Source organism: Rhineura floridana, chromosome 2 (genome assembly GCF_030035675.1).
Source record: "Rhineura floridana isolate rRhiFlo1 chromosome 2, rRhiFlo1.hap2, whole genome shotgun sequence".
Lineage (NCBI taxonomy): Eukaryota > Metazoa > Chordata > Lepidosauria > Squamata > Rhineuridae > Rhineura > Rhineura floridana.
In genome coordinates, this window is record NC_084481.1 from 182,683,299 (window position 1) to 182,695,602 (window position 12,304).

The 12,304-nt window shown below is 39.7% G+C and overlaps 1 protein-coding gene across 4 annotated transcripts in view; it reads left to right on the forward strand.

The window, feature by feature from the left end:
• Window positions 1-12,304, forward strand: part of SCFD1 (sec1 family domain containing 1) — a 94,842-nt gene that overhangs the window by 23,940 nt on the left and 58,598 nt on the right. For all 4 annotated transcript variants that reach the window (XM_061611563.1, XM_061611564.1, XM_061611566.1 and 1 more), the window contains 2 exons: window positions 9,828-9,967; window positions 10,738-10,828. In XM_061611563.1, the coding sequence (XP_061467547.1) occupies window positions 9,828-9,967; window positions 10,738-10,828 (231 nt within the window). The remainder of the gene's footprint in view (window positions 1-9,827; window positions 9,968-10,737; window positions 10,829-12,304) is intronic.

Consider the following 12,304-nt stretch of genomic DNA (forward strand, 5'->3'; position numbering starts at 1 on the left):
CTGTGCAATTCTAGCCTAAACTGGCTGTGTGTACCTGTTGTACAGATTTGCTGCACAAAATATCACTACTTTCACATAATGACAATTGTGCAGGATTCCACAAATTTTGACTGAACTTCCTGGAATGGAAATGTACTGCCTTCAAATCGATCCCTACTTATGGCGACCCTCTGAAGAGGGTTTTCATGAGGCTGAGAGGCAGTGACTGGTCCAAGGTCACCCAGCGAGCTTCATGGCTATGTGGGGATTCGAACCCTGGTCTCCCAGGTCGTAGTCCCAGACCTTAACCACTACACCACACTGGACTTCCTAGCCATTCATTATTTTTCCTACTCAGTGAGAAAGTGTTGTCTTGCTGCCTGCTCCACAGAGTTGAAATAAGTACATCCTTTTGTACTCGCTATCTAGTTTGGGAGGTTTATTTGGGTTGGTGACCATATTTGTAAACCACTGAACTTGTGCAATATGCATAGCAGATACAGTAATTACAGGGACTCTCCGTTCTACTTGATTTTGCTTAGCATTAGCCAGGCTAATTATCCTGCTTGCTCTGAGCATCCTTATAAATTGGAACTTTACTACAGTGGGATATACATAGATGTAGAAGTAACAACGCATTACATATTCCTTCATCTGTATGAGTTATCCTTCATGCGTATTAATTCCAATTCTTAACTGTATCTCCAATTCAGTTTATAACACAGTTGTTGATGTTAAACATTAAAATATTATTCATCACCACAAGATGGTGTAGATGCTACATATTAAGAAACGTAAAGAAGAAGAAGACAGTATTTCAGTTCCAAACACTGTTTTTAAACGAAATAAAATCTAAAAAGTACAAAAAAGGTTATGGATAGCTGTTAACCAGAACTGATTTTACAATTTCCTGAGGAATGTTGCCATGTTAGACTATTCCAGCCCCCTCCACCTCCATATGCAACTCAGGATAACACTTCATGCATCTGAAGGAGACGATGGTGCACTTATATAGCTTATGTCATAATGAATTTATTAGTGTTTTAAGGTGCCACAAGTCCCTTTGTTCTTACCCTGTTGGGACATTTCAGTATTTTCAGTATGTCAGTTACATGACTCATCAGAATAAAACTTTGTTGAACTCTTTAATTTGTTTTTGAATCTGTTTTCAGTAGCCTGTACAAAAGAGTTTTCTACTGGGTTGGACCCAGAGCCATGTGACCAAAAGGCCACTCTCTCAAGGGAGCTTTGCAGCTCCGCTTGCACAATATGTCTGACTGATTTTTGCGAATCCCTCCCTTTCCCTTCACTCCCCAGTGCCACAGGAGTTATGTAACTTTGGATTGAACATACCTGCAGTGTGCATTTTTTGTGTACTGTTTGATAACTGTTGCTGTAATAACTTTGCAAGGCACTTTAGGGACAAAATGGATCAGATTCGGACAGAGTTGGATGCCACAGTTAAAGCAAGTCCAGTGGAGGCGTCCAGAGCACTGGCTGTTCCACCTGTATTGGATCAGTTTCAATTATTGTAGCCTGATGATGTGGACAGGCTGCTTGAAGAAGTGAGGCCCACTATCTGCCTCCTTGACCCTTGCTCATCCTGGCTGCTGAGAACTAGCCATAGTTGAATGACTAGGTGGATCCAGGGAGTGATTAATGCTTCGCTGGAGGAGGAGGAGGTTCCATCTGCCTTGAAGGAGATGAGTGGTGCGTCCTCTCCTTAAGAAAACCTCCCTGGACCCAGCAGTGTTAAACAACTATCGCCAAGTGGCAAATATCCCCTTTTGGGGCAAATTGCTTGAGAAGGTGGTGGTGGTCCAGCTTCAAGCATGCTTGGAGGAAACTGATTACTTGGATCCGTTCCAGTCTGGCTTCAGGCCTGGGTATGGTACTGAAACTACCTTGGTTGCCCTGGTTGATGACATTTGTTTGGGGGGGGGGGATGTGACCCTGCTCATTCTCCTTGATCTCTCAGTGGCTTTTGATACTGTTGACCACGGTATCCTGGAATGTCTTGGGGGGTGGGGGCACTGTGCTTCAGTGGTTCTGCTCATACCTCCAGAGCCACTTCCAAAAAGTATTTATGAGAGGCTACTATTCAGCACCATGGGAATTATCTAGTGGTGTTCCACAGGATTTCATCTTGTCCTCTATGGTATTTAACATCCGTATGAAGCCACTGGGAGCAGTCGTCAGGAGATTTGGAGTGAGGTGCCATCGATATACAGATGACACCCAGCTGTACCTCTCTGTTACATATGAATCAGGAGAGGCAGTTGTGGTGTTGAACCGGTGCTTGGAGGCAGTGATGGACTGGATGTGGGCTAATAAATTGAGGCTGCATCCTGAAAAGACAGAGGTGTTATGTGTTCAGAGTTCTCATGTCCAGGAGGTGGGTAGACAGCCTGTTTTGGATGGGGTTTCTCTTTCCTGGAAGGAGCGGGTCTGCAGCCTGGGAGTACTCCTTGATCCAACACTGTCACTGGAGGTTCAGGTGGCCTCAGTGGCTAGGAGTGTCTTTTTCCAGCTCCAACTGGTTCGCCAGTTTCTTCCCCTTTTGGACAGAGAAGACTTGGCCACAGTGCTCCATGCTCTGGTAACTTCCAGACTAGATTAATGCAGTACACTCTATGTGTGGCTGCCCTTGAAGACGACTCCAAAACAGCAACTGGTACAAAATGCAGCAGCCAGATTACTGGCTTGGGTTCCCTTTAGAACACATATAACCTCTGTTTTAAAACTGCATTGGTTGCCAGTTCTTTTTGGGGACCAGTTCAAGATGCTCACGTTAGTGTTTAGAACTCTCAACGACGTAAGTCCCAAATATCTGAAAGACCACCTCTTTCCCTACAGACCCTCTTGGGAGTTGAGATCAGCAGAGGGCCCTTTCGGTAGTTCCGCCACCCTCGGAAGTTTGGAGGGTAGTAGCCCCTAATACCCACTGAGGTGTGTCTGGCAACTTCATTGTACAACTTTCAGCAAATGAAGAAGACACACCTCTTTACCCTTCGACACCTGAGATACATATTTTTAGGATACACCCCATTTTCTGTGATGTTGTTTAGGTTGTTTTTAACTGTTTTTAATTACATGTTTTAAAATTGTTGTAAGCTGCCTTGGGACCTTTGGGTGAAGGGCAGGTAATTAATTAATTAATTAATTAATTAATTAATTAATTAATTAATTAATTAATTAATACTATTCACATTTATTGGCAGTGATTTGTTATGGAGATGGGATGGGGGTGTCTAGATTTAACAGGGTGACAATAATCTGGTACGAATCTCTATATTTTCTTTGTGGTATATATATGCACTGTGAAACTACAGCAAAGTGAAAGGTCCTGACCTAGTGCCTGCCTTTCAGTTCTTGTTAGTTGTGCTTCTCTCACTAGTTAGAGAAGTACTTCATATCTCAGCAACCATCACAAAGTGCCTGAAAGTACGTCAACTTATAAAACACAGTACATACAGTATTGTCAGTAGATACAGGTTATCAGTTGTTGTTGATTAATCATGTGACTTTTAACTGATTGATCATTTAAATTCATTTAATTAATTTTTTTGTTATTAAAATTTATTTAATTATTATTGTCTGAGCAGGGTACAACATAAATTATAAAATTGTGAACAACCATCAGTAAAACACAAAACTAATTTTGTTTGTTTGGCTATGGACAAATAGGGGTGTGGCCAAGCAGCACAATTTGATTTGATTGATTGATTGTATTTCTATGCCACTTTTCATTCAAGTGAATCCCATATTTGAACTGTATGCGCCTGCAGCTCATTTATGATAACCATGGTTTATTTCTAACTGTGGCTTACCGTGATGTGTGAACTAGGCCAATATAGGGAGGGATTCAGAGTGGTGTAAGAGGCAGTCTTTTTGGACAGCAGGGTTTTCCTGAAGGGTAAGAGATGGGACATGGGGACGCTGCAGTGAGAGGGAGGGATTGGTGAAAATCTTTCTAGCACACCTTTTGCAAAGAACTGGGGTGAAGAGGCAGGAAATCCACTGCGCACAAGCGGATTTCCACTCATGTAACTCTTGATCAAATGTGTTATCTATCCTTGAGTAGAGATTTAAATTACTTGAATAATCCATTCTGTCTATTTTCAATGTTCAGATGTGAATGTGGATCCTTATGCAGCTGAAAAGGTGCCATCCACACACAAGAGGGAGACATCAGTGGATTTTGGGAAATCCCATGAGTTATAAAAGCGCACTTTTAAGAGGGAAAAAACCTCTGGTGGCAACCCTGGAAACAGCATGTTCAGTGACCATAGAATGCAGACTTGACTGTTGGAATAGAAGGGAAACCATGTTATACGGAAACAGTATTCTAGAAGAGAGCATTGTAGACTAACTGGAACTCTGAACAGGAACACTACACTGCAAGTTCTTGTTGCAAATCCCACCTGTAAATAAAATATTTTACTCCTGGATTTATAAAGCACCAAGCCTCTTTTGTTACAATTTTACTATTCCAATCCCTTACAGTTTTACAATTTATTTTATTGTTTAACAAGGTTTATACACCATTTACATTTTAAAAATCCTGTACGTGGTTTATATACAATAATATAAAATATTCATAAGAAAATACCAATCAGATAACGTTTCTTGTAGAAACGCGCATGCCTTTTGTTGTTTTACTTGAAAAATCTTTTCCTATCAATTGGGTGATTTAACACATTCACATTCTGAGAAACTTTTTTTTTCCAATTTCATTTTTAAATATTCATTTCTAAATGCTAGTTCCAGTTGCAGTTTTTCTACTAAAACTTGATCCTACTGTTGATACCATCAATCACTTTTCCAAATCTCCATTCTCAATGTCTACAATGAGGAATTTATCAATTTGATGAGACTCTTCTACTGTTCTGGCAGTCATCCACTCACCCTGTAGACCAGCAGTGGGTAACCTCCAGCTCGCGGACAGGGGTCCCAGTTGTGTCCACTAGTGGAATTTATGTATTAGCTCAATTAATAGGATCAGAAGGTGAATTTTTGTCATTTTTGGTACTGCAGCATACTTACCCACAACTGCTGAATAGCAATATCTTCAATTACAGTAGCTTTTAGGGGCTATTTATGGACTGTCAGCTTTAAATGTTTCACTGTCTCCTATATTGTTGGAGGGAATAATTTAATCTTTACAGAAAGCTAAACTTGTAATTGATGTTTAGAAATGTTTATTGGAATGTTGTAAAGTGGATGTTCAGGATCATAAAAGAGGAATAGAGTAGGGAGTTAATGTTCCATACATCTCAATCAATGGAAACTTGCTTTGGAATCTATATGTAATGTTTCTTTAGAATTAAAATGATGTTTGGGGTATATTGGCCTCCACAGTGTATTTAAAGGAAAGAATTGACTAATTCAGATAGATGCTAGCAGTGTAATGCAGATGATGCCTCATTGAGGCATATGATGTGGACATGTCCTGTGGCGTCTCCCTTTTGGTCAGAAATTGTCTGTGAGTTGAATTCTGATCACTGGAAGCTGAAGATAGCTCATGGAAGGGGATTTTGCTACACCTGCCTCCCTATTTGAGCCCCCAAAAAACTGGCCCTAAAGATCAGGGGACCCTCCATAGCAAGGTAGAGTGGAGAAAATGCTGAAAATTGGCTGTAGCACTTTGAATGGTGGCGCTTCACTTGTGCAAAATGCCCAATTGGACTTAATTCTCTCATTCCCCAGCAGTGCCCCCATACCTCCTTATTTGAGAGGGTCTCCTGAAGCAGCCTTTCTTTGTTGGTGGGCAGGAGGCTGCAGCAGAGAGGTGGCTGCAGTCAAGTCCATGGACTTCTTTCCGTTTGTGGTACTTAGGGTCTGGCTCTATTTTATTATTTTTTAGGAATAAAATTAAGCAATGTTTTTCACATGGATGCATTGTAAGTTTGTACAAAAATTATCCTTTGCCATCATGTGAGTTAATATTTCATTCCATTGCTTTATTTGCCTTTTAGAAGCATACAGCCTTGACAAAAAAAGTCTTCTGCCTGCCCAACAGGACTTCATCTCCTCTCCCCACGGAGCCCCCCCCAAATCTGATCTGGGGTTCTTCCAACCCTCTGGAGCAGATTTTGGGGTATGCAGGGAAAGGAGAGGGAGAGGAAGTCCCGTTGCAGAGGTAAACATCCTTGTACCCATTGTGTTTACTTATTTGGAATATTATTGAAGTGTGTTTCAGAAAATTATGCACACTTAGCTGAATATATTACTGTTGAAGCAGAAAAAGAAAAGTTGCTAAGGCAGGTGAGATGTAATCCTAGCTGCACATTAACGAAGCCACTAAGGTTAAGAAATTAGGAGCAGGCTGCGGTATCTTGTATTCCCTCTCTCCCCTCACCCTGGTTTGGCATTATGTCTGACTAATGTTCATTATAATTAACAAGCACCTGGGAGCACTCCAAATAATACATTTAAAACCCAGACTAGGTTCAGAGTGCCCCAGGTATTAAACATGCATAATGAAGCTCAGAGATGATGAGCCAGCTAAAGGGGAAAGGGAGAGAGGAGGAAGCATACAGTCCTTCAAACACTTGTCATAACTTCCCGTACACAGGATACTAATACATACCTTAATAAAAATGAACTATTTCAAGAAGATACATATATGTTTTAAAACAGGCTAGGGTTCTGAAATCACAAGTTTTTAAGGATGTGGTTACTATTTAAAATTCAGTCAATAACACTTTTTAAAAGCCTTTTGCTGGGAAATGTTTTAAACAGTTCATAATATTTTTCTGAACATTTCTGACATACAAGTTAAATTTCGGAATGAATACTTCATAAAACTAGTGTAATTTATTTGGGGGCATTTCATCCCTTTTATAGAAATTTTATATTGTAATGGAAAAGAAGTTACCACAGTGATGATTACATACATTTTTTCATGTAAATCAAATTTCATCTTTCTCTCAGCTGCTGCAATCCTGGGAGATTGTGGCATGCTGAACTGAGTGCCATTCCATCCATAAATGTATACTGTAGTGTTTCATCTGTATAGGTAATAACTGTATCACTGCTACTGATAAACAGGCTGATCCTGTGGAGAGTTGTGTTTCTCAGTTCACTGGGAGTCAGCGAGTGTGGTGGTGGATTGTGTTCTGTGACAGTACAGAAAATATTTTCTTCTGAGAGGGGTAGTCATTTCCCCATCATTCACATTAATATCTGTCAGCTCTTTGCTGGAGGATCTGGATGAAGAAAGAAGTTGTCTTGGTGGTCTCCCATTTTTTTCCTCTTTTTTTTACCCCTCCACTGGCAGTATCTGTCTGTTAGATCCTCTTTCCATCATTGCAAACCAAGTAGTTCATGAGACTTCTCATGAGTATTACAGAATGGCATGAGCAAAAAAGGCAGGTCTCTGCTCAAAGGAGTTTACACTCTACATGTCAGTAGTGGGAGAAAAGGAAGGGCGTGTGATGACAAAGAGGAAACAAACAGCAGATACAAAGGTATTGTAGATTATTGTCATCATCATAATCATCAAAAAAGACAGCAGAATTATTTTAGGTTATTAGTAGTCCCTTCAGAAGCTGATCATGAGCTCCCAGGCCTGCGGTACTCCACAGCAGGAAAAGTGATTATTTCTTCCAATAAAACAGACTGAATATAAGATATTCCTAGTGGATAAAGCTGCATTCAAATACACACTTACCTGGGAGTAAGTCCCTTTGAACCCAATTGAGTTTACTCCTGAGTAGACATGTATTGGATTGCAGCCTCAGAGTTCTAAAATTAAATTACTTTTTATTAAAGCACTCATCAACATTTATTTATTTTATTTATTTATTATTTAATTTGTATCCCGCCCTTCCTCCCAGCAGGAGCCCAGGGTGGCAAACAAAGTGCTAAAAACACTTAAAAACATCATAAAAACAGATCTTAAAATACATTAAAACAAAACAGCATTAAAAACATTTTTTTTAAAAAAAACAACTAAAAAGGGGTTAAAAACATTATTAAAAAACATATTAAGCAATTCTAACACAGATGCAGACTGTGTACTAAGTGTGTTCCAAATTGTTTGAACCAATTTAATTTATATACCCCTTGATGGTAATCAAATCTCTTAAGAAGTTTGCAAACAATAAAACAAAACATTAAAATTATTATTAAAAGACAGTTAAAAACAGTTATTTAAAAACATCCAAAAGAATTAAAATCAGCAGAAAGCAAAAGAGTTAAAACATATGTCAACGTCTACATGTCTGGTTAGGCTTGCCTAAATAAAAATGCTTTAAGCAGGCCCTCACTTGATGTCAGTGGGCAGGGAGTTCCAAAGTGTACGTGCTACCATACTTAAAGATTGATTTCTTACAATGTTTTCCCTCTGCAGGATATGTATGTAGAGGGGATTCTGAATATATTCAGAAATTGTTTTCTGAAGTGTTTGATATCTTGTTTCAGTTGAGCTGTTCAGCAGTTTATTAATATAATTGTTATTGTGAGAAAAAATGCTTCCATGCTCTTTATGTTCCTTGCTGGTATTATGCTTGCAGCCTATTACTCCACATTTTAAGCTATTTTTCCTCAACTTTTTCACTACACAGATACTTAAATGTACGATGAACGTATCTGAGTTTAATATAGGAACAGTGTATATCAAATTAACATTTTGGTATATGTTGTTGAGTTTCACACTGGTTTATAGCATGGAGCTGTACTTTTTGGCACAGATACTAAATGCATTTTGAAGGATAGTTCACAGCGTCTTCAGAGTCCATGTGGAGAAGACCGCTTTTGGTGATAGTTTTAAAAAAGGAAAAGACCACTTTGCTCTTGGTTTCCCATTTAACTTAAATCACATCAACAGCAGAGCTCTTTTTTAAAAAAAATGGTTTGAAGACTATGGTAATACAACCATACACCAGTGTAAAATATATAACTATTATAATTGTGTATAGCGCTTACTATAAATTGTTTCTTCTAATGTGTGCTGTGACTGCCATTTTGACATTCTGCTAAGGAAAGAAAAACAAAGTAAGGATAGCTGCTAATTTTTACCTAATTTTTAAAAAAGTAATAAAAGCACAGAGCTCTAGCCTCTGAAGCAGCCTTTCCCAACCTTTGGATCCCCAGATGTTCCTGGACTACAATTCCCATAATCCTTGACCATGGGCCATGTTGGCTGGGGCTGATGGGAGTTGTAGTCCAGCAACATCTTGGACCCAAAGGTTGGGAAAGACTGTTCTAGAGAGATGCCACTGCCATTCCTTTGTGTTGGCCAGAAATGGCACCAGGAATGAGAGGAACGGTATGTGGGCAAAATGAGAGAACATCCTTTGTCTCTCTTATGCTTCTGTCTATCCGATCCCCAAGCAGTTTTACACTCAGTAAAGATTCCAGTTCAGGGAAAGAGAGGAAGTTGCAGGGTACTCCACAAGCAAAAGAGAAGAAGATGACCTGTTTTCTCTCACTTGTCTGTGTGTTTTCTTCCATCCCTGCCCCTTCTATCTTCGAAGCTGTCTTAGGTTACTTAGGCATTCAGAAAATAAAAAGGCTTCTGAGTGTTTTGCAGAAATATAGTCAAATAACATTTTTGTGTTATTAAGACATGGCAATTACCTAATAAAAAAAGCCAATAACAATATCTATTCTTAAACGTCTACACAAGAAATGGAATGTGCAAATAAGCTAGGAGAATTTGAGGCAGCACTTAAAATGTCATATTGAATTGAAAAAGTAGCACATTTCATTTGCTTTACAAATTCAAAATCATAGTCAGTGTAACACTTGCCCTTTTTATTAGTCAAGTTTGAATTAGGACTATTCTGCTTACCATTATGGGGTAGTAGGCAAAGATGTTTAATCAATATTTTTTTTAATAGGATTTTCATTTGAACAGAGTTATTTTGGAAGAGTCTTCAGGAATGGAAAATTCTCCAGCAGGTGCTAGACCAAAGAAAAAAAATAAAAAGTCATATGATTTAACTGCAGCTGATAAATTTTGGCAGAAGCATAAAGGAAGGTAAGTTGAATATTTTACATTAACTAATTAACTACTACTGCTTCAATAATATGAGGAAATCCAAGATAGAATACAGGGCTGCCCTCAGCATAGTTCCATGCTAGTGGAAGGAGACAGTTTTTGCTAATTCTTCTTTCCCCCACCCCCCAGTTCCCTCTCAAAAAACTGCTCTGAAGAATTGGGGGTCCCTCCAGAGCATTATGAGGCATAGCACAGAGGGGTCTAGGGAGAATTGGCATCGCCTCCCTCTCCTTTCTCCAGCAGGGAGCCTCTGTTGGATCTACTTATGTTCCATGAACAGGCAGTCTAGATCCAACCCATAGAATACATTATGTATTAAGATCTGCCAAGGAGGCCATACTTGGTATCCCACTAACAGGAGATACCATTATTCAGTGCAGTGGAAGAGGGCTTTTTCTGTGGAGGGATCCCACTTAAGGGATTCTCTTCCCTCTGAGGAATGGGTGACACCTCTTTTTGTATTTAAATGCCAACTGAAAACATGTTTATTCACTTAGACATGTGTAGGGTACTAGTTGTCAATACTAGATAGTAGGAAGTAATGATTGTAGTTTTAACAGGTTGTTTTAATCTTTTTTATATTATTGTGCTGATCGATGTTATTTTAAAACTGAAGTATTGTACCATGTTTGTGATGAAGGGTGGGCTCAAATATTTTAAATAAATAGATAAAAGGCTACAAAAGCCATTTTTAAAAGTTGTGTTAATTCAAACTGTAGATTTAAACAGTCTCTACATAATTTATTTAGCCCTTTCCCAGAGGTAGCAGAGTCAGTCCAGCAGGAGCTAGAGTCTTACAGAGCTCAAGAAGATGAGGTCAAGAGGCTTAAAAGTATAATGGTAAGATTTGCTTGTATCTAATTTAAAATATATACTTTTAGAGTTTATGCAGTGCTTTCAAAATATTGACATACGAGAACTGTACTAGATGTAAAATATTGGTAACTTCAGGATTAAATTGGATTACACTTTTGTTTTTTCCCCTTCACATCAGAGTTCAAGCTAAATGAACTATACCTTTGCTTAATGAAGCACAAAAATACCTCTTGCTAAGTGTGTGCTTCCAAATAAGCTTAAGACAGTTGGTTAGTCAGCATGAGATGTTAAGGAATGTATACAGAAATGTTGGTGCATACAAATGTAACATTTGGCAACAACATTTGAATTGACTCGAACAGGCTTGCAAGTGTCTTCATTGGTCATCTATACTGAATTACACTTGTGATGAAACCTGTGATGCTGTTTGTCTATGCTGGACTGAGTTGGTGTGATGGCTTGGAATGGCCCTTAAGGTTCCTGTTGCCCAAGGAACAAAGTGTCTGAATGCTTCCGGTCCAGCCTCTAGGGAAAAAATGAAAGTTGTCAGTTCTTCTGAAATTAAAACCTCATACAGACCCCAACAGCATGAGTTGCTTTGTGGGGCAGTCTGAAGACTAGGAAGAGATCCCAGGAGTCGGGAAGCTAATGGACAAGGAGCCCAGAGGCACGGAGACTTTAGGATGTAGAATTGACAAAGAAATGAGAAACAAGAAGGTAAATGGAGAAGGTAGGGGAGATGGGAAAGTGGCTCTGGGGGAAAAACTCGCACAGTTTAATATCAGGCAGGTTTGGGGGAAATGTAGATGAAAGAAGTGGGTCAAAAACAGTAGACTAGGAAGCAGGAAACAGTGGGTATTTGAAAAAAAAGAATAACATAGGACTCAAAATAAAATTTCACAAAGGGTTTAGGAGTATGAGAAGCTGCTCATTGTTTCCAGGAAGTAAATGGTATATAGGCAAGGAGAGTTTGGAACCTTGGGAAGCCAGTGCAGCACAGTGTCTTTGGGATTAGACTTGAAACCCCTGACAAGGTTTTACTTTGAGGAGTTGCGTGGAAGGGGGTGAACAATACCTATGTAACTGGGGGGCAATTTTTATGCTGGACAGAGAGCATGCTGAGGTCTACATTCACCCATTCTGAGGTAATAATATTTTAGGAGGCCACGGCCCATTATCACAGAAGAGACTGCAAGTTCCAGTATTTGGCAGTCCGATGTGTATGGTCTATGTAACTATATAATATTTTTGTAAGCCATTCCACTGCCATGCAGGGGGCAGTAGCAGGGCAACAGGCAAGCAAAGTAAGGGAGTGAGGGAAGCAAGAATGGCAGGCAGGGGGTGAGCAGGCGGCAGTGATGGCGAGCAGACGGGAGGGGAGCAAGCAGGGTGAGCGGGTGGCAGCAACAATGTGGGAGACAGGTAAGCGGTTGAGAGGGAGGTGTGGCAGCAGCAGCAGCCTGGGCAGGCAGGAGACTGATAAGGTGCCTAAATGTGGCG